This window comes from Capsella rubella, unplaced genomic scaffold (genome assembly GCF_000375325.1).
Source record: "Capsella rubella cultivar Monte Gargano unplaced genomic scaffold, Caprub1_0 scaffold_7, whole genome shotgun sequence".
In the NCBI taxonomy this organism is placed as follows: Eukaryota; Viridiplantae; Streptophyta; class Magnoliopsida; order Brassicales; family Brassicaceae; genus Capsella; species Capsella rubella.
In genome coordinates this window covers 8175881-8199922 of record NW_006238917.1, presented here as the reverse complement: position 1 = coordinate 8199922, position 24042 = coordinate 8175881, and the positions used below count along the sequence as shown (strand labels likewise).

Below are 24042 nucleotides of genomic sequence, written 5' to 3'. Positions count from 1 at the left end.
TAAAGAAGAGAGTTCACAAACCCATATCCCCAAAAACAGAGCACATAAAAGCTCTAATCCTCTTTACATGTGCTGGCTCACACATTTATCTGTAATGTTTAACCGTGAAGAATTGTTGTCCTTTGTTGTTCGTATATTTGACCTGTCCACAAGTCAATTTAAATTCTTATTTTGTAGTGTTTTACGCATGGATATCAGATCTTCAGAGGCAAAGATGTGATTATTCACATACTCATTGAGGAATATTTTCACAACTTTACACTGACTCTCTTTGTTTGCTGTCGAATGTCTATGCAAGTTTCTCGGCTTGTTTCTGGTTGAGAATTATCGAACATCATAAAAATGGTGAAGCTAGATGGATTCTTGTGAAACTAATGCAATCAAAGCAGTTTCCATTAGACGAAGTTTTTCATTGTGATTTGTGAAGCAACTGGTTTCTGAAGTGAAGCACGAGTCGCTCGCTACATGAATAGTTTAATGTATCTCTGCGTACATCTTACAAGATGAAAGAGAGACAAATACAGCAGATGGTTTCCAAATCGTAAGTTGCTTTAAAGTGAGAGAGTGGACAAATCAAGGCTATTGAAAAGTCAACAAAGGTGTGCTTCATACTAGACGAGTTTATTTGTTAAGTCTTCGCCTCTTCCATTTCGCTTCAATCCCTTTCCAAAACTCTGTATTATTGTGGCCATCCTTTAATGGCTCTTGTTTCTTCTTACTCGTCATCGGATCACTCCAAGCGACAGTTTGATGTGTTTGTGAGTTTTAGAGGCAAGGACACACGTAATTCCTTCACCTCTTACCTTGTTCAGTTCCTACACCGGAAAGGTGTCGATGCTTTCTTCGATGGGAGACTCCGGCGAGGCAAAGACATCTCAGTTCTCTTTGACAGGATTGAGCAATCAAAAATGTCGATTGTCGTATTTTCAGAGAACTACGCCAACTCCACATGGTGTTTGGAGGAACTCTGGAAGATAATGCAGTGCAGGGAGAAATTTGGTCATGGGGTCTTACCCATCTTCTACAAAGTCAAGAAATTTGATGTAGAGAATCAGAAAGGGAGTTTTGAAGCTCCCTTCCAGAGACCTAAGGAGAGTTTCAAGGGTGGTGGGCACAAGGTTGAGGCATGGAAAGAAGCTCTGAAGACTGCTTCCAATATCCTGGGCTATGTACTTCCTGAGGAAAGGTACTAACAAATCTAGCATTTACTTTCTTTGGATTTGTAGCTAACCCTGAAATTGTTTTTAAAGGTGCAGCTACAATACAATACAAAGCTGCAGTTCCTTAAATTTTAACTTTTGTGCAATTGGCAGGCCGGAGAGTGAATTTGTTGAAAAAATAGCCAAGGAAACTTTCAGGATGCTGAATGATTTGTCTCCATGTGAAATCAGTGGTTTCCCAGGGATTGAGTCACGTTCAAAAGAACTGGAGGAGTTACTGATGTTCGATGATACAAATTGTATCCGTACCGTTGGGGTTCTCGGGATGACTGGAATTGGCAAGACAGCGGTTGCTGATAGCGTTTATAAACGAAACTATCGTCAGTTTGATGGATACTGTTTCCTTGAGGACATTGAAAATGAGTCAAAGCGGCATGGGTTGCATCATTTGCACCAGAAACTCCTCTGTAAATTACTGGATGAAGAAAATGTGGATGTCAGAGCGCATGGAAGAATGGAAGACTTTCTAAGGAACAAGAAGCTGTTTATTGTGCTAGATAATGTAACTGATGTAAATCAAATAGAAGTTCTCATTGGAAAGCATGAACTGTACAGGAGAGGAAGCAGGATTGTTATAACAACTAGAGACAAGAAACTTCTGCAGAACAACGCTAATGCAACATATGTTGTTCCCAGATTAAATGACAAGGAAGCAATGGAGCTTTTCTGCCTTGATGCGTTCACTGACAACCTTTATCCAAGCGAAGAATATATGGATCTATCAAAAAATTTTGTATATTATGCGAAAGGACACCCCTTAGCTTTGAAGTTGTTAGGTTCAGGTCTACGTCAGAAGGAAATGACATACTGGGTGGAAAAATTGGAGAGATTGAAGGTAGAGCCAGACAAGGAGATTCAGAAAGTGCTAAAACTGAGTTATGAAGCACTGGATGATGAACAGAAGAGCATATTTCTAGACATAGCATGTTTCTTCAGATCAGAAAAAGCAGATTTGGTTTCGAGCATCTTGAAATCAGACCATGTTATGAGAGAACTTGAAGATAAGTGCTTGGTAACCATTTCTTATAATAGGCTTGAGATGCATGATCTAATGCATGCAATGGGTAAGAAAATCGGATATGAATCATCCATCAAAAGAGCAGGCAAACGTAGCAGGTTGTGGAACCACAAAGATATTCGCCATGTGCTGGAGCAGAGAACGGTGAGTCACTTGCTTCATTAGTTCTCCATTAAATTTCTGTAAGACATCAAATCTTCACTCGGTGTTGTTCTTTAGTATAGTGGTTTGTTAATTGTTCCTCAATTATTTGATCTTTCTACTAGGGAACTGAATGTGTTAGAGGCATTTTCTTGAACATGTCTACTGTTGAAAAGATCAAGCTATGTCCTGATGCTTTCATGAGGATGTCGAATCTCAAATTCCTGAAGTTCCACAAGTCTCATTGTTCCCAGTGGTGTGATAACGACAATAAATTTCAATTCTCTGAAGAGCTTGATCATTTTCCGGATGAGCTTGTCTACCTTCACTGGCAAGGGTACCCTTACGAGTACCTGCCATCAGAATTCAATCCGGAGGAACTTGTTGATCTTAATCTACGATATAGCTTCATCAAACAATTGTGGGAAAATGAGAAGGTGCATCCTCGGCCATATATATTTTCATTAAAATATTTATTCTTTAGTTTTGTCTCTTATTGGTTATATAACCATTGTCTAGGTGCCATATAATACAGAAAAATTAAGATGGGTCGATCTCAGTCAGTCAAAAGACTTGCGGAGTTTATCAGGTTTGTCCAGGGCTAAAAATCTTGAAAGATTGGACCTCGAAGGCTGTACGAGTTTGTTTCTGTTGGGCTCATCAATCAAACAGATGCAAGAACTTATTTACCTGAACCTCAGAGACTGCACAAGCCTTGAGAGCCTTCCAGAGGGGATCAAACTAAAATCCCTGAAGACTCTTATCCTCAGTGGCTGCTCAAACCTTCAAGAGTTTCAAATTATATCAGACAATATTGAATCTCTTTATTTGGAAGGCTCAGCAATTGAAAAAGTTGTTGATCACATCGAGAGTCTTCACAACCTTATTTTGCTGAATCTGAAGAATTGTCGCAGGTTGAAGTATCTTCCCAAAGATCTTTACAAGCTGAAATCTCTTCAAGAACTGATCCTCTCTGGCTGTTCAGTTTTGGAGAGTCTTCCACCAATCAAAGAGGATATGGAATGCTTAGAGATTTTGCTGATGGATGGAACATCCATCAAACAGACACCTGAAACGATTTGTTTGAGTAACCTCAAGCTGTTTTCCTTCTGTGGATCTATCATCGACGATTCCACAGGGTTGGTATTGCTGCCTTTCTCCGGCAGCTTTTACTTATCGGACCTCTATCTCACGAACTGCAATATCTACAAATTGCCAGATAACGTTAGCTCATTACACTCGTTGCGGTGTCTGTGCTTAAGCAGAAACAATATTGAGACCCTACCTGAAAGCATTAAGAAACTCCATTGCCTGTTGTTTCTTGACCTGAAACATTGCCGCAAGCTTAACTCTCTTCCAGTGCTTCCATCTAATCTACAGTACATAGATGCTCACGGGTGTGTTTCTCTGGAAAAAGTCGCTAAACCAGTGACACTTCCCCTAGTAACTGACAGGATGCATACTACTTTCATTTTCACGGGTTGCTTCAAGCTGAACCGAGCTGCGCAGGAAGCTATTGTAGCTCAGGCCCAACTCAAGAGTCAGCTACTGGCAAGGACATCTCTTCAACATAACCATAAGGTCCATCTCAATTTCCCTCTGTTGTTTTGGCGATACTTCGAGCGTAGATCATTGCGTAAATGGTTTTCTTTCTAACCCAATGCAGGGACTAGTTCTAGAGCCTCTGGTTGCTGTTTGTTTTCCAGGAAGTGAGATACCCTTAATGTTCAGCCATCAGAGAATGGGATCTTTGATAGAAACTGACCTGCTTCCACACTGGTGTAACAGTAAATTTATTGGAGCTTCCCTATCTGCTGTTGTCACCTTCAAGGACAAAGAAGGTCATCATGCCAGTCGTTTATCTGTAAGATGCAAGTGCAAATTCAAAAATCAAAACGGTCAGTCTATCAGCTTTAGTTTCTGTCTTGGAGGATGGAATGAGTCATGTGGATCATCTTGCCATGAACCACGGAAACTTGGATCTGACCATGTGTTTATCAGTTATAACAACTGCAATGTGCCAGTCTTTAAATGGATGGAAGAGACTACTGACGCCAATAGATGTCATCCCACTAGTGCCTCATTCGAATTCTACCTTACTGATGAAACTGAAAAGAAACTTGAATGCTCCAAGGTGATAAGGTGTGGTATGAGTTTGTTATATGCTCCAGATGAAAATGACCGTGGTCTCCAGGGAATAAGGGTTACAGAGACTGTTAATGGTACATCTAGTGAGGCTCTTATGACAATTCGAGGTCAGTCCCAATCACGAATTGAAGAAAGAAGAAATGGCAGAATAAGAGATGAAATCCTAGAGATGAGTGTTTCCTCCATGATAGGAGGTCCCGGGTCTTGAAAAGAAAACAAAAGGTAGAAGTACTTACTGGACTTTATTGTTCTTGAACTTCTCTTAGTAGCGTTCATTTTTTAAAACACAGTTTACATTGACGTAGGAACTTAACGATGTTGCATTGCTTTCCAGACCCTTTGGTGTATCATCGGGTACTTCTATCAACATACCTTGCTGATTGACTTTGAGCTTATTCTTGGATAATCGAATGTGAGACTTGTTCGTTGCTGATTGGTGAAGTCGTCATATCCAAAGACAAAACAGAGCATGGTCTTTACTCTCTGTTTCTCCCTTTACATCACATGTACGCTTAACTTCTCGATATTTTTTGAACAACTGGTACAAAAGGCTACATGGTTTCATAAAGTGCATGTTTCTCAAAATAATGCTCTTGGAACTGAAGGAAAACATGAAGAAATTTACTTGAGAGATCCAATATCTTGGGTGACTATTATTGACTAAGGAGTTATACATGGCTAGGTTTTTTTTGTTCAATTTTGGTATTTGGGGTAAAAGTTTTTGGTTTGAAGCAGAATGTCAAATACCAATCATAAAGTGAACGATAATTTCAATAAATGATACTTGATAACGAATGATTGAAAAAGGAAACTTTAACGATACAAATTGAAGTTATCATCAAAAAGTAAAGATTCAACCACATGCAGCACAACAACAGACGAGAAAAGAAAGACTGTTTCGGTCTATGGTCATTTTTAAATGATTCAACTGCTCATGAGATTTGGGAACATAATGACGGGTATGGCTGAGCTCCAGCATTGTAACCTTGGTTTGCTTGAGGTGTGGTCGGGTAAGCGGTTGGCATTGTCGACCCACCACCGAGTTTAGTTATCCCATGATGACGACCCATGTAGAAGCAACCTACACAACTACTGATGCATAGGAACACCAAGAATATGAACAATGGTAGCGAGAAATACACAACGATCATCGCTTAAAATCTCTGGCTTGTGAACCGAGACAAACTAGTACTAAGCGAAAGAGAAAATGGTTTACAAAGGGAATGTAGTAGATAGAAAGGTCGAGAGATTTATATGCAAATGTCGTTGCTGCAAAGTGCATGGTATTTTGACTTTTTTTGTTTTTTGTTTTAAGGGTATGCATGAAACATAAAATAGTAATGATGGGCATAATCATGCGTTCAAGGCAAGAGAATTTGTGTGTCAAAAGTCAGATGGTCACATGAATATGAACAGATTGAATTAAATTTAGTCGATAAATGCAGTATTATTATTGTGATTAGAACTAATCATTAGCATTCGTTAATACATGAATTTATGGAGTCTTAGATTATTACTTTCTTTATCAAACTGAGTTTGAGCTTATTGTAAGAGAGGTCGATATAAAAATATTAAATAAAATGGTCTTGCTTTTAAAATTAACATTCTATTAGGAATGTAAAATTAAAATAAATCTTGAAATGGTAGTCCAAAACTTAAAGAGTTTAGGTTTCAAAATATAATAAAAAAAAACTAAATAGTTTAATGGGAAAAATGTTATAAAAATCCCGAACTTTCAAATTTGGGACGATTTAATCCCAAACTTTAAAGAAGTCATTTTAATCACAAAGTTTTGTTGACTTTTCTGTAAAATAGCTAAGTTTTGTTGACATCACTTATTTAAACATGACATTTATTTTATTTTATAAACTTGAAGATGTGGTTAACTATCTGTGAACTGCTTCTGTTTAGCCTAAATGACCATGTTTCTTAGACGAAAAAACGACGTTGGAACTCGTTTTCTTCCTCCATGGATCCGCGCTATGGCAACAATTCAACAAGAAGTAAAGAAAATTGGTGGATTTTTCTAGGGTTAGGGAGTTAGATTTGTGAATTAGGAATCGATTTTGGGATTTAGTTTCTTCAGTTTGTTAAACGACGTCGTTTTGTGGTTTGAAACGGAAGCAACTCATAGATAGTTAACCCCGTCTTTGCAATTTAAGAGAAACTAAACATTGTGTTTAAATCGTCTAAGTAAAAAAAAACTTAGCTATTTTACGGAAAAGTCAACAAAACTTTGTGATTAAAATGACTTCTTTAAAGTTTGGGATTAAATCGTCCCAAATTTGAAAGTTCGGGATTTTTATAACATTTTTCCCATAGTTTAATTGTCTCACATCAAAAGAAGTCAAGTCCAAGCTTTCAAGTTTATTGAGTTAGGTACTGTTGTATTATTTATTGGACTAATGTATATTGTATAGTTGGTTCATATGTTTAGTTGGCAAAACAGTTTTAATAAATTCCTGTTGGGATTAATTTTTATCCAACTTTGTCTAGTTCACTTTCTCTCATCTACCAGGCTTCGTGCATGGTTCCGCATCCATCTTTGTATTTGATATTAGTAATGTAATCTACTAATCCCAAAAACTAGTTCAAGAGAGAATGATTGTCATATCCTATATATATTGCCCAAATATCTTAATCCCAAACAATGTGGGACTTTAGAACTCTAATAGCCCCTCTCGAGATGTGGGTGGAAAACGGTCCAACACGAAAACTGTCCGAACCCAACATCTCGGAAATACCACAACAAGACATGCCACTTATATAGGCCACATAGGTGGAAAACCATTTTTGTGAGAATTTTCTTGTTGGGCTTACCATAAACTCTGATACCATATGAGTAATGTGGACTAACTAATCCCAAAAGCTAACTCAAGGGAGAAGGATTGCCACATCCTATATATATTGCCCGAAGATCTTAATCTCAAGCAATGTGGGACTTTGGAACTCTAATATTTGACTTAAAATATTACACGTAAGAAAACCAATTCTACTTATTTGCAGAAACAAACATAATAACCAATGAAGCTGAATTGGGAAATGGCATCCACAAGAAATTCAATGCGTGGTTGGCAAAAGGACGGTGGTTGAAGTAGCTAGCTAGATTTGTCGAGGGGTGATTGATGGCCAAGAAGTCTCTTGAACCATAGTCCAGCCTTTGTTTGGTTTTAATTTAAAAAGGACTCAGCAAAAAAAAATAGAAGCATGAGAATACTTTCATCAAGGGTAAATTGATATTTTTTTTCCTAAGAGTGAACGCGAGCCCTTCAGACTACTCCTTTAATATATTAGATATATGGATACAATATTAGGATTTAAATTTAGTGACTAAGCCATCTAGAACCTTCTAAAACCTAGCCCTGAGCAAAATATTCGTTAGATTCGCTTCGCTTTGATATTCGTTTCGATTCGATTCGAAAAATTCAAATATCTATAAGATATTAAACCGAAGCAAATATGAAAATCTAGTATTCGTAAAAACCGAAGCAAATAATAAATATTGATTTTTTTAGTGCCGAATATCCGCTTCGCTTCGTATATTTATATATATGTATAAATATAAATTATTATATAATACATATAATATATATATAATAGGTGTATTTATAGATTTGGGTATATATCTGATAGACGTATTATTCAAATTATTATATTTTGGCTCTTTGGGTTTTTTTTTTGCTAAATGTTGTTTTTAAGCAAATAAAACTTTACTAGAAAAATCATTATTAAAAATATAATGTGAGAATTCTATGGACGGTGGTTACATTTCTTTCTTATTTTGAAAATATGTCAAATAAAAACCTCTAATATTTCATATTTTGCACTTTATATTTCTGTACTATATGTTTTTTGTTTTTAAAAAAAATTAGATGGGTCGAAGCGAAGCGAAGCAAGTAATTCGCAAATATTACGACAAATATTCGAATATTCGAAGTTCGAATACTCGAAAATTTACGAATCGAATCAAATAGCAAAATCAACTATTCGATCGAAGCGAAGCAAATAACAAATATTACAAATTTTCCGAATATTCGCTTCGTGCCCAGGGCTACTAAAACCTACTAATGGACCATATAATAGGCATTCAAATAAAACATATTCTTAATAAAATACACATAAATCAAAACGATCAAGATAAAGCTAACTACATATCTAATATCTAATTTGCTCAATGTCTGCTGTGGTTCATTCTCCGTTGCTGGAGTTGTCATGTCGACCTTCCTATATTGACGTATGTCTTTGGCTTGTGGTAGGGAGCTAGTGCATACCTTCAGCTCTGAGCAATAAGACAGATCAAGAACTTCGAGGGGGTTCAAGTTCACCATTCCCTCTGGCAGGTCTCGGAGCCTTTTGCAATTCTTTAAATCTAATATAGCAAGTTCAGAGAGATCCACGATCGACGATGGCAATTTTCTTATGACAGTGCCAGCAAGAAATATCTCCTTAAGATTTTCAGGAAAATCATCTATATCCTCCAGTTCCGAGCAACCAGATAGTTTAAGTGTGACTAGAGATTCTAAGTTACTCATTCCCATTGGCAAATGTTGAAGCCTTTTGCAATTCTCCAAACTTAATATAACGAGTTTCGAGAGGTTATCCCCTAATGATGATGGATATTCTCTTACCGCAGTGCTGGTCAGATATAACTCTTTGAGGTTTTCTGGTAGATCTTGAATCTTCTCAAGCATGGAGCAGCCAGAAAGTTTCAGCGTGGTAAGAGATGTCATGTCACTCATTCCCATTGGCAGGTCCATAAGCTGTTTGCAGTCCTCCACATCAAGTGTAACAAGTTGAGAGAGATGACACAGAGAAGATGATATTTCTTTTATGGAAGTCTTAGCCAGATATAACTCTTTCAGGTTTGGTGGGAAACCTTTAACCACCTCTAGTCCCAAGCAACCAGACAGGTTGAGAACTTCGAGAGACTCAAAAGTAACCATGATCTGGTTTGAAGAGCTAACATTTACCTGACTTGTTAATCCTTCAAGATGACTCTGGTCATCTGAAAGGCCCTTGCTTTCTGATGAATAATTCATAAAAGGTAGTTCTCTTATGTTAGTTCCCTGGAGATGCAACTTCTTAATAGATGATGGAACATTTGGAAAACCATTGATCTCTATGCAAGCTGAGAGATTCACAACTCGGAGATGTTGTGATTGACCCATGTCTGGAAAACGTTTTAACCTTGAACATCCTTGAAGATCAATTTCCTCGATATTTCGAGAAAATCGAAGTTCATCAACGTTTTCCAATTGTTTGGATTGTCTGAGCGTGACCCTCTTCAACATCTCAAGACTCTGAACAAACAAACAAATTTAAAAAAAAAATGAATAAAAGATAATTTCCTTATATGGTAAACTATGTGATAATCATGTAATAATAAAACTGCTACAAATTAATACTCGATTAATCAATATGTCAGTTCATCAAGTGTATACATATTTCTTAGTTTTAAACTTTTTTCGGGTAAGTATTTATTAATATACTAATTAATTAATAACTATATAAATCAATAAAACGTCATAATTCCAATATTATTACTCCCCCAGTTCCAATATATTAGATGTTTTAAGCTTATTTCTTGTTTCATTTTATTGTATTTTCTCACATATGTATACATAATTTATATTTAGTTAGTGTATTATGAGTTTATGACCATTTGTCTGAAGTCTTTTATCTTATTGGTTAAAAAAAATAAAATAATGTTAAACAAGATTATGTTATATAAAAATTAATAAGAAAACAGTTATTGTTTCCAAATATTTGTGCTCTTTTAGCTAAAAAAAACTTATAAAATGGAATAGAGGGAGTAGTTTATAGATGTATATTATAATGGTATATGATATATTATAGAGAATTTTTGAGAAATACCCTTTTTGGTGTACCCATTTTTAAAAATACACTTCTTTTCTATCAATTTTCAAAAATACCCTTTTTCAAATATGAAAAATTATAAACTTTTATATGGTTAATAAGGTACATCGAGGTCATCATTACTACTAGAAGACTAAATCCAAATATTTATAAGGTTTTAAAATGTTTTAAACAGCATTTATAATGTTTTTATAAGGTTTTTAAAAGGTTTACACAGTTTTTATAAGGTTTTTAAAATGTACTTATACGGTATTTATGAAATATATATATATATATAAATTTACACACATATAAAGATAATTTGTGTCTATAAATATAAGTTTACACATATGTTTTTGATAAATTTCAAATTTTATAGTGACTTTTTGATAAATCTAAAAAGAGTGGTATTTTTAAAAAGTGGTATTGGAAAATGGGTATTTTTGAAATTCCCCCTATATTATATGGCATATGCCAATTTTTATTTTTTGGACAAGCATTATACTTTATTAAGTTATAAACTATCACTTAATTACCTTGTTTCCTTCCCAAAGTTTCTTCAAGTTACTATATGGCATGTTGAGTTCAACAAGATGCTGAATATCATCAAAATCTAGTGGAAATGATCGAAAGGGGTAGTTTTCCCAATGGAGAAGTCTTAGCTCTAGGGGCATAGATTGAGGGCAGAAATCATGATTCTTTTCGGAACTGTGAATGATCTTCATATACCTAAGGTTATACATATGCTGGAACGCAACTTGATCTGTCGAAGCTAAATTTGATGCGTCCAATGTTATGGCTTTAATATCTTCAGTTTCCTGAAAGGACAAGAGAAAATAAAAGTTTAATCACAAGGCTTGGTTTACTAGATTAAATATTTTGTTTAGAATAATCAGGATGTTACAAACGAATAGTACCTGTTTAGGTGTATCTTTGGGCTCTTCATTCTCTTCTTGGATAGATTGAATGTTGGAAGCATCCAAGAATCTATAACCCATCTCGGTCTCTTCTCTTTGGTCACGGATGATTTTGAGGCCAACGTCATAGATCAGATCATGCATTTTCACTCTGTTATCAGAAAGAAAAACCAAACCTTTGTCCACAAGAGCATCAATTCCAACATGTGGGAAGAATCCACACCCTGAAAGCAATTGCATCACATATTCGACATTTTCCCCTCTAAGGAAACACACAATGAGCAGGAAAATCTCCTTCTCGCTGTCGCTTAATGCGTCATAGCTTTTCTTGAATGCATCGAAAATCTTATCGGAAAGATGCCCCTTGAGTTCCAGGACTGCACTGTCCAATTCCGGCGGCTTTTTGCCCTCCAATTCACTGCAATAGATACGGAGAGCTAAAGGGTTTCCATTAGCATATTCAACCAACTTCAGGAGATTCTTCTTATATTCAACCAACTTCGGGGAATTGATCTCATCTATTACACGTTGGGAAAACAGCTGCTGAGCCTCGAGCTCGTCTAAGCCTTGAACTTCATAAATATCTTTGACTCGACATTGGACAAGTAGTTGTTTATCTCGTGAGGTTATGATAATCAAGCTTCTTGGACCAAGCAAGTCAAACCAGCTAAGAAAAGTCGTTGCACCCACCGGCTTGTGCACATCATCGAGAACAACCATAATCCTTTTATGGCGTAGTTTTTCTCTTGTAACAGGATTTTTTAAGCCAAGCTTTTTCCCCAAGTGTTCTTCCAACAATCCGTAGGCTCCTCTCTCCTGAAAGGCTATGTCGAAGTCTTTGATGAAGCAAGCAGCTTCGTAGTCACCTGAGAGTTGTTTGAAAGCTTCTTCAGCAAGTGTCGACTTCCCTATACCTCCCATGCCCCAAATCCCTAAACTGTGGACGCTCCATGGTTGCTTGCAAAGCAAGTTTTCTATTTCCATCAATCTAGGGTAGATTCCAATCATACTCGTAAGATCAAGCTTTTGACGTACATCTGCGACAATCTCTTGTACAAGTTCAGAGTCGCTGCATTTTAACACAAATGTTTATTTAGTCAAGATTGAAATATGAAGTCATTTTGTCTCGTATTCTTGTTTTCAGTTGCAGTTTTCAAAATATCAACGTTCTCGGAGATATTAATAACATGCAAATTCACCAAAAATAAGGACTTCACGACTCTCCCAGCAAATTCATATAGCTCTCTATTTTTAATTAAGAAATACAAACACGGTTTTACAAAAACTGAAGATCTATTTTCTTGAATTCTACTACCCTTGATTTACATAATTCATTAATTAATTACTAAAGTTGAACCCTAATCAGATGTTAATGAACGAGAACAAAGTGGTTATAGTATTTACCTTCGTTCAAGAGATGATGCGTGCCCTGGTAAGTCAGCGATTTCCAATAGAGTGCGACGCCAGTCAGCTACCCGATCGTCAGGATACTTATTTTTCAGTTTCAAGCATTGTTTCCTCAATGCCGATTTCGTAAATCCGTAGAAAACTGGAACAACCACCAGGTCGTTATTAGCCCGGCACTCGGAGACGTTCAACAATTCATCTAGGCATTGCTTGGAGAAAGCGTATTCCTCAGATAGAATCACCAGAGAAACCTTAGACTTGGCTATTGCGGCATCACGCTCCTCGGGGACACGATCATGATCACTTACATGGTATTCGCAAGTGATTCGCCGTCGGTGAAACTCCGCAGAGATATGGCTGAGAAAGGAATGACGTATGGTGTCCTCGCACCTGTTGAAGCTGACGTACACGGCGTTTCCGTCCATCATTATTCAAGATTGACTTGTCTCTTAAACAGTTAGAGAATTTATTTTTTCAACTTTTAAGGGTAGTCTTTGTTAAATAATTTATGGGTAGAGCCGTAAAGAAAAGACAATATTTCTATGAGTATATGTAGGCAACATAAAAAGACAAATATTTATTTGAAACATCCATGAAAGAAAAATGAAGCTTCCATGAAAACTTCAATTCCTGGCAATTTCTTTTTAACTAAACCAATTGAATACATGTGGCAAGAAAAAAAGATTGATCCTTATTGCTATGCGTGGCCACAAAAGAAGAGAAGACTTTTTTGGTTATTTTTTGTCAACAAATATATACGAAATTATAGCTACGAAAAAGAAAAACAAAATCAAAGGCTCTTTCAACTGTCGCAATTTTTTAAACTATTTTTTTTTTAAAAACTCCCCTCGCAATTTCTAAAGTCTAATAACCATTTTTCTAACTTCAACATATAAGTCTCTAATTCTTTCTATATTTTTCCGAATTATTTCACATTCATTTCTTTGTTGTTTTTCTTGTTTTCAGTTCTACTATATTTCTAATAAAATAAGAGAAAAAGTATTTTTTTTTTTTTTGGGAGGAAATTTGGTGTGGTAATTAGTTGTAAGAGCCAAGTCGCCAAATATTAAATAGTTTGTGGGATATTACACCAAGAAATCAACTTGTGGGATACAATTTATCAGGGAACGTTTCAAAGGCTATTACACCAAGAAATCAGTTTTCTAGAAGATGCAAAATAACCAAATTTTCTGTCAAAATTAAGAAAACCCTTTACAGTTTAATCACTCACTAATTAATGACATAAGTAACAATCCTAATCTTTATAATTAATTCTATAAATTGTAAACCGTAAGATTACGAAGCTGATTTGTAACGGCGGTTACTTGTGGCTGTAGAGATTGTGACTGTAAAAATTTTGACCGCAGAAACTTTGGCGGTAGAGATTTTGGCTTTAGACACTTTAACTCTTAAAATATGATTATTACCACAAATAACTTTAAAAAATGAAATACTTTTTTCTATTATATATAATTTTTATAAATATATGATGATTAATATTAATCCATATGTAAGCTCATGCTCTGAAACTAACCCTAAACGCTAATATATAAATATATATCCTATATCTTATTTGGTGTTTTAATGTTTCAAATTAGCACTTTAAAAAAAAAAAATAGAACTTGCGAAAGAAAAGAACTAAAGTAGTTTCGTCATCAACCTCCGTTTCGACCAACATTAGAACTTGCTTAATAGAATATCACTCTGAATGTACAGAAACTTCAACATGAACGTGGATCTCGTTTTATGCCTATAATTAAGGATTTTTATCCATAATCCATGGGTCGAAATCTTCCTGTCACATTATACCAATTTCAACATATTCGTTTCCCAAGTTGCCACCTATAAATTTGCGTACGTTGAACTTAGGCAAGTGCATCGTGGTTCCTAGCTAGCTAGTAATCAACTGGTTTTGTGGATGAGATTTAATTAGGAGAATAAACGAACTTTCGAGGAAAGTCAACCATACACTAATGTACAAATATACTTGACTCTTAGAAAGCGGACTTGTGGATTAAGGTGGAGGTTTTCCAATCTGATATTTATATATATGCTGACAAAATATTGTTTTTCAACTAGAATGTCACATTATTGTTTCTTGGTTCTTAAAGCCTATTTATGTTCATGACCATCTCCTTGGGTAATATTTTTCGTTTTCTTTTTGTAACTAGAAAGTTTGGGCCTTAGACCGTAATTCTCTTAGGGACCGGGTCAAAGCCCCGGGCAACTAAATATATCTAATGATTTCGCGGTTGAGGGAAATCGATCACTGTTCTATACCAACATAATAACTCCTCACTCAAGTGAAAACCACTAGAGTAAGACCATTTGGTTGCATTTATTGATCGCAACGATTCTCTACCACGTTCAAGCTAACGCTAAAAAAAAAAAAAACAGACGAGGTCCTTGGGTAATTTATTAAACTAATTATGAAAAATACAATAGAAATTAAAGAGCCCAAAGCATCAAATAACATTAAAATAAGCAATACAAACCAGTTTCATTTTTCTATAATAACATCCAATATTAAGGATTTTTTATTCTTTTTTTATCTTACTTCATACAAATTTCCATCAGATTATATTTATTCAACACAAGGTAATATCACCTTTCAATCATCTAGTGTGTTATTATCTTTTCTATAACCAGAATCATATTCATTTTTCTCACGGTGGCTAAATGTTAATAAGTTAATATCTTAGCTAGGACCGATCAAACCAATACACGCCCCGACAATTTGGTTTAGAGCTACTGTAATTAAATTGGACTATTTTAGTTATTGGAGTTCGTCAATTTGTAAAACCTTTATAAAAGAGTCTTCTACGTTGTATCTCTAACCCCAACCTGCAATATCAAACAAAACTCATAACTATTTTTTCCACGCAAAATCAGTCTCCCATGGCTTCCTCCTCCGTGGTCAGCTGTGTACCTCACTACCAAGTGTTCCTCAATTTCCGTGGGGATGAACTACGTAATAGATTCATTAGCCATCTGGAGAGGGCCTTGAAAGCTAAAAATATCAATATCTTCATAGATAGAAATGCCCCAAAAGGCGAATCTCTAGATATTTTTTTTGAGGAGATCAAAAGGTCAAGAATCGCCCTGGCAGTCTTTTCCCAAGGGTACACAGGGTCAGATTGGTGCCTGAACGAGCTAGTTAAGATTGGAGAACGCATGGACGAAGGAAATTTCGTGGCTATTCCCATCTTTTACATGGTGGAGCCAAAGACGGTTAAACATCAAGAAGGACCGTTCGGTGATGTTTTGAGAAAGAAAAGAAGAATTGTTGGTGATGACCAGATGAAAAAATGGGAGGGGGCTTTTAAGTCTGTCTGTAACCGGATAGGCTTCACGTTCGACGGGACGAGGTACAATTGTCTTCCCTTTTCTTAAGATAGCGTTATGAACTTATGGTATATAAAATTTATAGAAATTATTACGTCCACGTTAGCATGAACTAAGCTCAAACTGTATAGCTAGTCTTAAAATGAGATCTTTTTGATGATTATTTATTTTAAGAAAGCATTATTGCATGAGTTAATGGTTACGGCTTTGAATTGGTAGACTGCGACTTGGCCAAGACACTCGTCTGACCAATATTCACAAATATTTTCCTACGGTTGTACGTAATGCAGACATAAAAAAAAAAAAGAAAAAAAAATGTGTGCTAACCATAGACATTGTTATTTACCTAATACTAAAATGTACATATATAATCCTGACACTAGTTATATATAAAATAACTAGTGATATATATTTACAAAGATTATATACACATGATATGCACTATATATGATATATCTTTTCAGATCTAACAACATTTTCTTATCTTTGTAATATGCTTCATTAAATCAATAATAACATAAGGTTGTTCCTTAAATACAAACCACTAAACCGAGTATCAATAGCAAATCAAGAGAGGGAAATAAACCAAAAGATTAAACTAATTTACATTATCTGATATATCTAGTGCTAGGAGATGCATACAGTCACACTGAATTACTGATACGTATCTAGTTAAGAGACGCAGAAACGTATGATGTATCTAATTTATATTAGTGTTTCTTATGTAACCCTAACAAACAAAGCAGCATAGATATGTATATATTATATTATAACTGATGGATGCCTGGTGACTTTCTCACCCTTCCCAGTTTCCAACAAGGGGTGATGGGATCAACTTTGGCCTACAGATTATAAATAATAGCGAGTTCCAGTAATGAAATTGAAAACAATGCTTTGTTGGAAATTTTGGAAACTGGCCAAAATATTATTTATAATCTGTAGAAAAATATTATTTATAATATGTAGGCCAAAATAAGTTGATCCCAAACTGGCCAAAATAAGTTGATCCCAAACTTTGGCCTACAGATTAACAACTTTGGCCTACATCGGAAATGCTTTGTTCTAGTAATGAAAACATCATATGTTTTTAATCATAAAGCAATGACAATATTAGATATCACGGTTGTAAAATTTATTTAATAATAGATATCTTTGTTGTAAAATTTATTTAATAATAGATATCTTTGCTGTAAAATTTATTTATTAATAGATATCTTTGTTGTAAAATTCATTTAATAATAGATATCTTTGTTGTAAAATTTATTTAATAATAGATATCTTTGTTGTAAAATTTATTTAATAATAGATATCATATAAATCTTTTTTAACATATATTCTATCATCTAATGTTATTGATTAGCTTGTTACCTGTACCGTACGTAATCTAGCTAGCGGCTTCTGTATACGGTTTTCAGTCACAAGATTTACAACAAACATATATTTAATAAGTATTTTGTGCTTATCATATTATTATCACGTACTTTTTTATGTTTTTTTTAATATCAAAAAGAGGGAGTATTATTAATGACTAAAAGAAAACAAGTGTGAGAAAAATATATAATAGTACGTTAATTATTTATGTTTATCTATATATTAAAATTGAAGTACACTTTCAATTATAATTTTTATTTATTATATTTGCATAATAAATCGTTGCCATTTGAATAAATAATAAAGCTTTAAATGAAAGATGTTACACCATCATTATTTTCATATTTGAAATATTATACATATTAATTTAATTAAGTTGATTAAATTACGATTATATATAAATAAATAAAAACAAAATGACATGGACTATTCTACGCGTTAAATCATATAATTAACCATCACAATACAATTGTGATACTAAACAAAATTAATAAACAAATACAACTTAAACAAAAATAGTTAGAAAATTATCCTGCGAGTTAAGTAATAAAATTAACAATCAAAATACATAACACAATTTTAAACATTGAACAAAACAAAATAAATTAATGAATATAACTTAGATATAATTTTTTTACTAAAAAAATTTCCCAAAACCTAGTTTTGTGTAAACTCTTAAGTCTTAATATGGTTTTCGCTATTCAATCATTCAACTGTTAAATTATTTCACTATTTATTTGACGTACCAATCAATTCCATAATATATATTCCGTGATGAAGCATGGCCATTTAGATGTATAATTTGTCCTTCTGACATTGTGATGCAGCAACGAGAGCAAGTTCATTGATGAAATAGTCCAAGAGGTTTTGAAAGAGCTAAACAGAATTCCATCAGACGGGAGCTTAACTAGATCATTGGATCATTCACAAAACGCTGAAGGTCCCTTTGGAAAAACAGAGCCAGAGATTTTTGGGCTTGAACAACGCCTTTTAGAGTTGCAAGAAATGGTAGACAGTAAGAGAGACGAGACGCGTATCATCGGAGTCGTTGGGATGCACGGCATTGGCAAAACTACTCTAGTGAATAAGTTCTTTGAGACTCGGAAAAGCCACTTCGTGAAACATTGCTTACTCCGGGATATAAGTGAACTTGTAAAGTTCAAGGGAAGACGCTCAGAATGCTTAACCGGGATGCTCCTGAAGGGTTTGCTCGCAGATGACAACATAGACGAGGAAACATACGAACCATACAAGAAGAAACTCTGTAAAAACAAAGTTTTCATTGTTCTCGATGGGATAAGTGAAAAGACACAGATAGAAGTTCTTCTTAAGGATCACCATGACTGGACTAAGAAAGGAAGCAAGATTGTGATTGCAACAAATGACAGATCTTTGCTAGAGGGTTTTGTTCAGGATGCTGATATTTACGAGGTACCGCAGTTGAACCACAGAGATGGGTTAAAGCACTTTCATCTATATGCCTTCTCCCATAATTCTGTGGCGCACAAGAACAACTACGAAAAGGAAACTTTCAAGAAGGTGTCATCAAAGTTAGTGAGTTACGTAAGAGGCCACCCACTAGCTCTCCAGCTATTGGGGGAAGAACTTTGTGAGAAACCCGTCGCTAAGTGGGAAGAGAAACTGAATACACTCAGCCCAAGTATTCGAAGTCGTGTCTTGCAAGTAAGTTATGATGAATTGAGTCCGAAGTTGAAGGATGCGTTTCTCGACATAGCTTGTTTCAGATCCCGTGATTTGGTTTACGTGACGAGCATACTGGATTCATCTGGTCCTGAAGCCAAGCTTATAATCGAAGCTCTCAAAGATAAGTTCTTGATCAATACTTCTGACAGCAGCCGCTTAGAGATGCATGATCTTTTGTATAATTTCGCTAAAGAGATTTGCTCTGAAAGTCAAGGAAAAAGGCGACATCAGCGCAACGCAAATAATGTTTTGCGGAAACAGGTGAGACTTCCAGTTCTTGATTCAAATTTAAAAGCTTTCTTCATTTCTTCTTATATTTGCTGGCTTTTTGTTTGTTGTTGGTTTACAGGGAGGTAACAACAATGTTAGAGTCATAGGTATTTTCCTCGACTTATCTCAGATAAAGGAAGAAATAACCTTAGGAGTTAAGCATTTTAAGAAGATGTGTGATCTCCGATACGTCAAGCTCTACAGCTCTCACTGTCCTCAACAATGTAAACCTAACCATAAGATACGTATTCCTGAGGGACTTGATTTCCCATTGGAAGAAATTCGATGTTTACATTGGCTGAACTACCCACTGGAGGAACTTCCACCAAATTTCAACCCCAAGAATCTCGTCGACCTTAAGCTACCTTACAGCGAAATTGAACAGATTTGGAAGAATAAGAAGGTGTGTCTCTTTACAAGTAGCTTCACTGCTTCCTTGCTTTTGGCCCAGCATTATTGGTTGCTAGATGTCTTAAACTAACATAAGTGGTTGGATCTTTACTCGTCACAGGATGCACCAAAACTCAAGTGGGTTGATCTCAATCACTCAAGTAAGTTGAACAGCTTATCAGGGCTATCAAAAGCTCAAAATCTACAGCGATTGAACCTTGAAGGCTGCACAGCCCTAAAAACATTGGATCCGGATATGCAAAATATGGAAAGTCTTGTTTTCCTGAATCTGAAAGGATGCACAGCCCTTGAGTCTTTTCCTGATATAACATTGGTATCACTGAAGACTCTCATCCTCAGCAACTGCTCAAACCTTGAGAGTTTTCTTGTCAATTCAGAAATTTTAGAAGTTTTGTACTTGGATGGCACTGCAATAACTGAAGTTCCTACAACCATGGTAAAGCTTGTGAAACTAAACATGCAAGACTGCAAGATGCTGAAAAGGCTTCCCGAAGAATTTGACAAGCTGAAAGTTCTGCAAGAACTAGTATGCTCTGGTTGTTCAAAGCTCAGTAGTCTCCCGGATGTGATGGAGAACATGAAATGCTTGCAGATTTTACTGCTCGATGGAACAGCAATAACAAAGATTCCTCACATATCCTCACTTGAGCGCTTATGCTTAAGCGGAAACGATCACATCAGCCTTTCGGATGACATGAGTCAACTTTCTCAACTGAAATGGTTGGACTTGAGGTACTGTAAGAATCTTTTATATATTCCAAAGCTTCCACCAAACCTTCAGTGCTTAGATGCACATGGGTGTGGTTCACTGAAAAGAGTTGCGAATCCTGTGGCTACTCATTTGCCAATGGAGCAGATTCATTCCTCATTCATTTTCACCAACTGCGACAAATTGGGACGAACTGCAAAGACGGAAATCACAACCTATGCTCAAAGGAAATGCATAATGCTATCGTATGCACTAAAATGCTGCGATGAGGTATCTCTCTATCTCTCTCTGCATATTCTCATTCATTTCGTGATCTCAAGTAACCTTGTGACTATAAATTTTGTATTACATTTGCAGGGTATTGGTTCAGAGGCTTTGTTCAGCACTTGCTTTCCTGGGTGTGAAGTACCTTCATGGTTTTGTCATGAAGAAGTTGGATCCACTTTAAAGCCCAAACTTCCCGCACATTGGAACGAAAATAAGTTTGTCGGGATAGCTTTATGTGCTGTTGTCTCCTCCCAAAACTGCGAAGAAGAAATCAACTCTTTCTCGGTTACATGTAAGTTTGACCTAGAGAATAAAGATAAGTTGCAGATCTCCTTCGATCGCCTGGTTGGACATTGGAACAAACATAGCAAGAAACCAGAGAAGATGGCATCAGACCATGTTTTTATTTGCTATACCAGATGCTCAAATAACATCAAATGCCTTGAAGACACGCACTCAGGTACATGTATTCCAATTACAGCTTCCCTTGAATTTGGTGTGACAGATGAGAAAGCTAAACTGGAGGTGCTCAAGTGCGGCTTAAGATTGGTTTATGCATCTGATGAACCCCAGAAGACAAACTCTGATGTAACAGAGGTTTACAACACTTCACAAACGGATGAGCAAATCGATCTTCAAAGTTTACCCCCAATAAGGAATGACAGTTTCAACAGTAATGGAAATGGAAGTGATTCCAGTGTCCCTTACGAAGAGAGCTGAATTGGGAGGTAACATCCATAACTGATCAAGTGTGGTTGCCTATCTTATCAATCTGTTCTGTTCCAAGAATCTGTTTCAGCAGAAAGCAATTTTCCATCAAGCCTAAAACGTTCCCTCTTTCATAGACCCTTTAGAGTCTCTCCAGTCTCTTTGTAACGTATATCTCTATTCTCCAATGTAAAAGCAAGAATTTTTAAGATAGCAAGAAAGTACCTACCTTAAAGCTGAGAACTTTACTTTACTCGCCGATCGAATTACAGAGCAGACGCTGTGAGGGTAATGAAATTTCGCCCATGTCCATTGCTTACTAGAAAAGCCACTTCTGTTTTTCAAACAGCTCTACGGTCGTCCTTCGCCGCCGAGCCTGGTAATCTTGAGATTTGCTCATCCCAGTCTTAACGAAGTAATGTTTCAAAAGAGTCAGCTATTTGTTCTCTTCCTCCTTTTTGTTGATTAGTTCAATTTTGCACTTTGTTCTGGGTTTTAGGGATTTAGCACAAATTTATTGCTTTCCTAAATTGCCCTCGTTACCTCTCTCTCTCACTATCTCTCTTCTCTATGGTCACCGCTGCGCTTCTTCGATCTCTCCGCCGCCGTGAACTTTACGGGGCTTCCGTCAATGCGTATAAATTCGTAAGACTTGAACCCTTAATCTCTTTCAGTTCATTGGTATCTTGTTAGCTTGAGATTGGGGCTTTATCTCGCCTTCTCCTATCGCAGAGTTCTGCTAGCGCCGGTGGGAGGACGACGGAGCTCCGGTTACACGGAGTCAGAGATATCATCGCCGTTGCGTCGGGTAAAGGCGGAGTTGGAAAATCTTCAACGGCTGGTACACATCCGAATCTTTGGGTGTTGAGATATTAGATTGTTGGCTTTTGTCAAAATGCTAACGTAAGAAATTTGTGAATTTGGTTGATGTTTAGTTAACTTAGCTGTTGCATTGGCCAACAAATGTGAACTGAAGATTGGATTGCTTGATGCGGATGTCTACGGACCATCTGTTCCAATCATGATGAAAATCAATCAAAAGCCTCAAGTGAACCAAGGTAGATATATGCTTCTAGCAACAGATTTAGCATTTTGTGTATTTATATACATCGTTTACACTTTACTGTACCCTGTATTTGAAGATATGAAGATGATTCCAGTTGAGAACTATGGAGTTAAATGCATGTCAATGGGTCTTCTTGTTGAAAAAGATGCACCACTTGTGTGGAGAGGTCCTATGGTGTGTTTCTTTTTACATCCTTTGTAGAGTTTACTTATGCACGCACACAAAAAGCTGTAGTTCCGTATTCAAGCTTTATGATATTGTTACAGGTAATGAGTGCTCTTGCTAAGATGACAAGAGGAGTTGATTGGGGAAATCTCGATATTCTTGTTGTTGATATGCCACCTGGAACCGGTGATGCTCAAATTACCATATCTCAAAACCTGAAACTCTCAGGTTTGTATATATACTGATCTCGTTGTAGCATATCCGAGGTGTGTTAGATTAGACAAGTTTTGTAGTTATCAAAGTGTGATTATGTTTCAGGTGCTGTTATTGTATCAACTCCACAAGATGTTGCACTTGCTGATGCTAATCGAGGAATCTCCATGTTCGACAAAGTTAGAGTACCTGTACGGCCATCTTCTTTGTGATCTTTGCCTGCTTGGATCATATATATTTTAGCTGATTGATCTTTCTGCATTTTTTTGCTAGATCTTGGGACTTGTGGAGAACATGAGTTGCTTTGTTTGTCCGCACTGTAACGAACCTTCTTTCATATTTGGGAAAGAAGGAGCACGCCGCACTGCTGCAAAGAGGGGTTTGAAACTTATCGGTGAGGTAAATAATCTAAGCCAGAACCGATTTGTTACTGCGATTTTTATTGCTTCTAAGACCCTTCTTCATTCTCTTTGTGGCCTTACATTAAATACTATTTGGTTGCATATATAGATTCCACTGGAAATGACGATCAGAGAAGGTTCTGATGAAGGTGTTCCTGTGGTCGTCTCTTCACCGGGTTCTATAGTATCAAAAGCTTATGAAGATCTAGCTCAAAACGTGGTGAAAGGGCTCAAGGAGATTAGAGATAATCCAGAGAATGAGATTCAGATGAAGCTAAATGTTCCACATCCCAGCGGCTCATCATAGAACAAGAGGCTAATATATAAAGTTTGTTTTGCTGCTTCACCATAAGTTTACCAAAGAGAAGAAACTATTGGCAGAGGACAAAGCGATAAAGCCACTCATTCTTTATGAACCATATGAATCAGCAAAACAATTTGTTGAAGCTTTCACTGCTTAGATAGGAAGACGATGAATCAAAATAAGACATGTAAAGATTTACTTTATAGTTATGTCAAGATTTTGAAGAAGAAACTATAGCATTCAATTTTATGAGTAATATATGTTGAGATCACTTCACTATGTAAGATGTGATCAGCAAATTACCCCTTCATTATCTTCTTCTACCTTGATTTTCATGGTCACCATTCTTCATCTTCTCTACATGAATTGTACCAAAGAGAATGATACAACGAGAAGAATGT

At 36.0% G+C, this 24042-nt stretch overlaps 4 protein-coding genes across 7 annotated transcripts; 3 read left to right on the top strand and 1 right to left on the bottom strand.

The window, feature by feature from the left end:
• The first annotated feature begins 318 nt into the window (after positions 1-318).
• LOC17877557 (disease resistance-like protein DSC1) lies at positions 319-5158 on the top strand. 3 transcript variants are annotated; one of them, XM_006285036.2, is made up of 6 exons: positions 319-1186; positions 1314-2382; positions 2505-2816; positions 2899-3960; positions 4046-4749; positions 4862-5158. In XM_006285036.2, exons 1-5 carry the CDS (start codon positions 699-701, stop codon positions 4733-4735), a joined length of 3621 nt encoding a protein of 1206 aa, XP_006285098.2. In that variant the 5' UTR covers positions 319-698; the 3' UTR covers positions 4736-4749; positions 4862-5158. The 3 variants fall into 3 exon arrangements, with proteins under 3 accessions (XP_006285098.2, XP_023634108.1, XP_023634109.1); XM_023778340.1 differs by having other exon boundaries at positions 4833-5158; XM_023778341.1 differs by lacking the exon at positions 319-1186 and having other exon boundaries at positions 2309-2382; positions 2585-2816.
• A 3433-nt stretch (positions 5159-8591) lies between these two features.
• Positions 8592-13135, bottom strand: LOC17880116 (probable WRKY transcription factor 16). The gene is made up of 4 exons (XM_006283049.2): positions 12705-13135; positions 11301-12369; positions 10920-11201; positions 8592-9827 (listed from the first exon to the last, which is right to left on the bottom strand). The coding sequence occupies exons 1-4, from the start codon at positions 13133-13135 to the stop codon at positions 8592-8594; spliced, it is 3018 nt and encodes a 1005-aa protein (XP_006283111.2).
• A 2470-nt stretch (positions 13136-15605) lies between these two features.
• LOC17877911 (disease resistance protein RPS4) lies at positions 15606-21547 on the top strand. 2 transcript variants are annotated; one of them, XM_023779227.1, is made up of 5 exons: positions 15606-16075; positions 18251-19400; positions 19477-19800; positions 19909-20717; positions 20871-21547. In XM_023779227.1, the coding sequence occupies exons 1-5, from the start codon at positions 15606-15608 to the stop codon at positions 21502-21504; spliced, it is 3387 nt and encodes a 1128-aa protein (XP_023634995.1). In that variant the 3' UTR covers positions 21505-21547. The 2 variants fall into 2 exon arrangements, with proteins under 2 accessions (XP_023634995.1, XP_023634994.1); XM_023779226.1 differs by having other exon boundaries at positions 19909-20787; positions 20875-21547.
• A 225-nt stretch (positions 21548-21772) lies between these two features.
• Positions 21773-23951, top strand: LOC17879776 (iron-sulfur protein NUBPL). Its single transcript, XM_006284098.2, has 9 exons — positions 21773-21871; positions 21992-22137; positions 22225-22333; positions 22428-22550; positions 22635-22732; positions 22825-22951; positions 23042-23127; positions 23210-23335; positions 23447-23951. The coding sequence occupies exons 2-9, from the start codon at positions 22063-22065 to the stop codon at positions 23642-23644; spliced, it is 942 nt and encodes a 313-aa protein (XP_006284160.1). The 5' UTR covers positions 21773-21871; positions 21992-22062; the 3' UTR covers positions 23645-23951.
• The last annotated feature ends 91 nt before the right edge of the window (positions 23952-24042 follow it).

Coding starts and splice junctions, on each gene's coding strand:
- LOC17877557 (XM_006285036.2), top strand. CDS start 699: ATGGCTCTTGTTTCTTCTTACTCGTCATCGGATCACTCCAAGCGACAG. Junction 1,187..1,313: donor TATGTACTTCCTGAGGAAAG/GTACTAACAAAT, acceptor TGCAATTGGCAG/GCCGGAGAGTGAATTTGTTG. Junction 2,817..2,898: donor AATTGTGGGAAAATGAGAAG/GTGCATCCTCGG, acceptor ACCATTGTCTAG/GTGCCATATAATACAGAAAA.
- LOC17879776 (XM_006284098.2), top strand. CDS start 22,063: ATGGTCACCGCTGCGCTTCTTCGATCTCTCCGCCGCCGTGAACTTTAC. Junction 23,128..23,209: donor TCGACAAAGTTAGAGTACCT/GTACGGCCATCT, acceptor TTTTTTTGCTAG/ATCTTGGGACTTGTGGAGAA. Junction 23,336..23,446: donor GTTTGAAACTTATCGGTGAG/GTAAATAATCTA, acceptor TTGCATATATAG/ATTCCACTGGAAATGACGAT.
- LOC17877911 (XM_023779226.1), top strand. CDS start 15,606: ATGGCTTCCTCCTCCGTGGTCAGCTGTGTACCTCACTACCAAGTGTTC. Junction 16,076..18,250: donor TTCACGTTCGACGGGACGAG/GTACAATTGTCT, acceptor ATTGTGATGCAG/CAACGAGAGCAAGTTCATTG. Junction 19,401..19,476: donor GGAAACAGGTGAGACTTCCA/GTTCTTGATTCA, acceptor GTTGGTTTACAG/GGAGGTAACAACAATGTTAG.
- LOC17880116 (XM_006283049.2), bottom strand. CDS start 13,135: ATGATGGACGGAAACGCCGTGTACGTCAGCTTCAACAGGTGCGAGGAC. Junction 12,370..12,704: donor GCATCATCTCTTGAACGAAG/GTAAATACTATA, acceptor GTTAAAATGCAG/CGACTCTGAACTTGTACAAG. Junction 11,202..11,300: donor CCAAAGATACACCTAAACAG/GTACTATTCGTT, acceptor TTGTCCTTTCAG/GAAACTGAAGATATTAAAGC.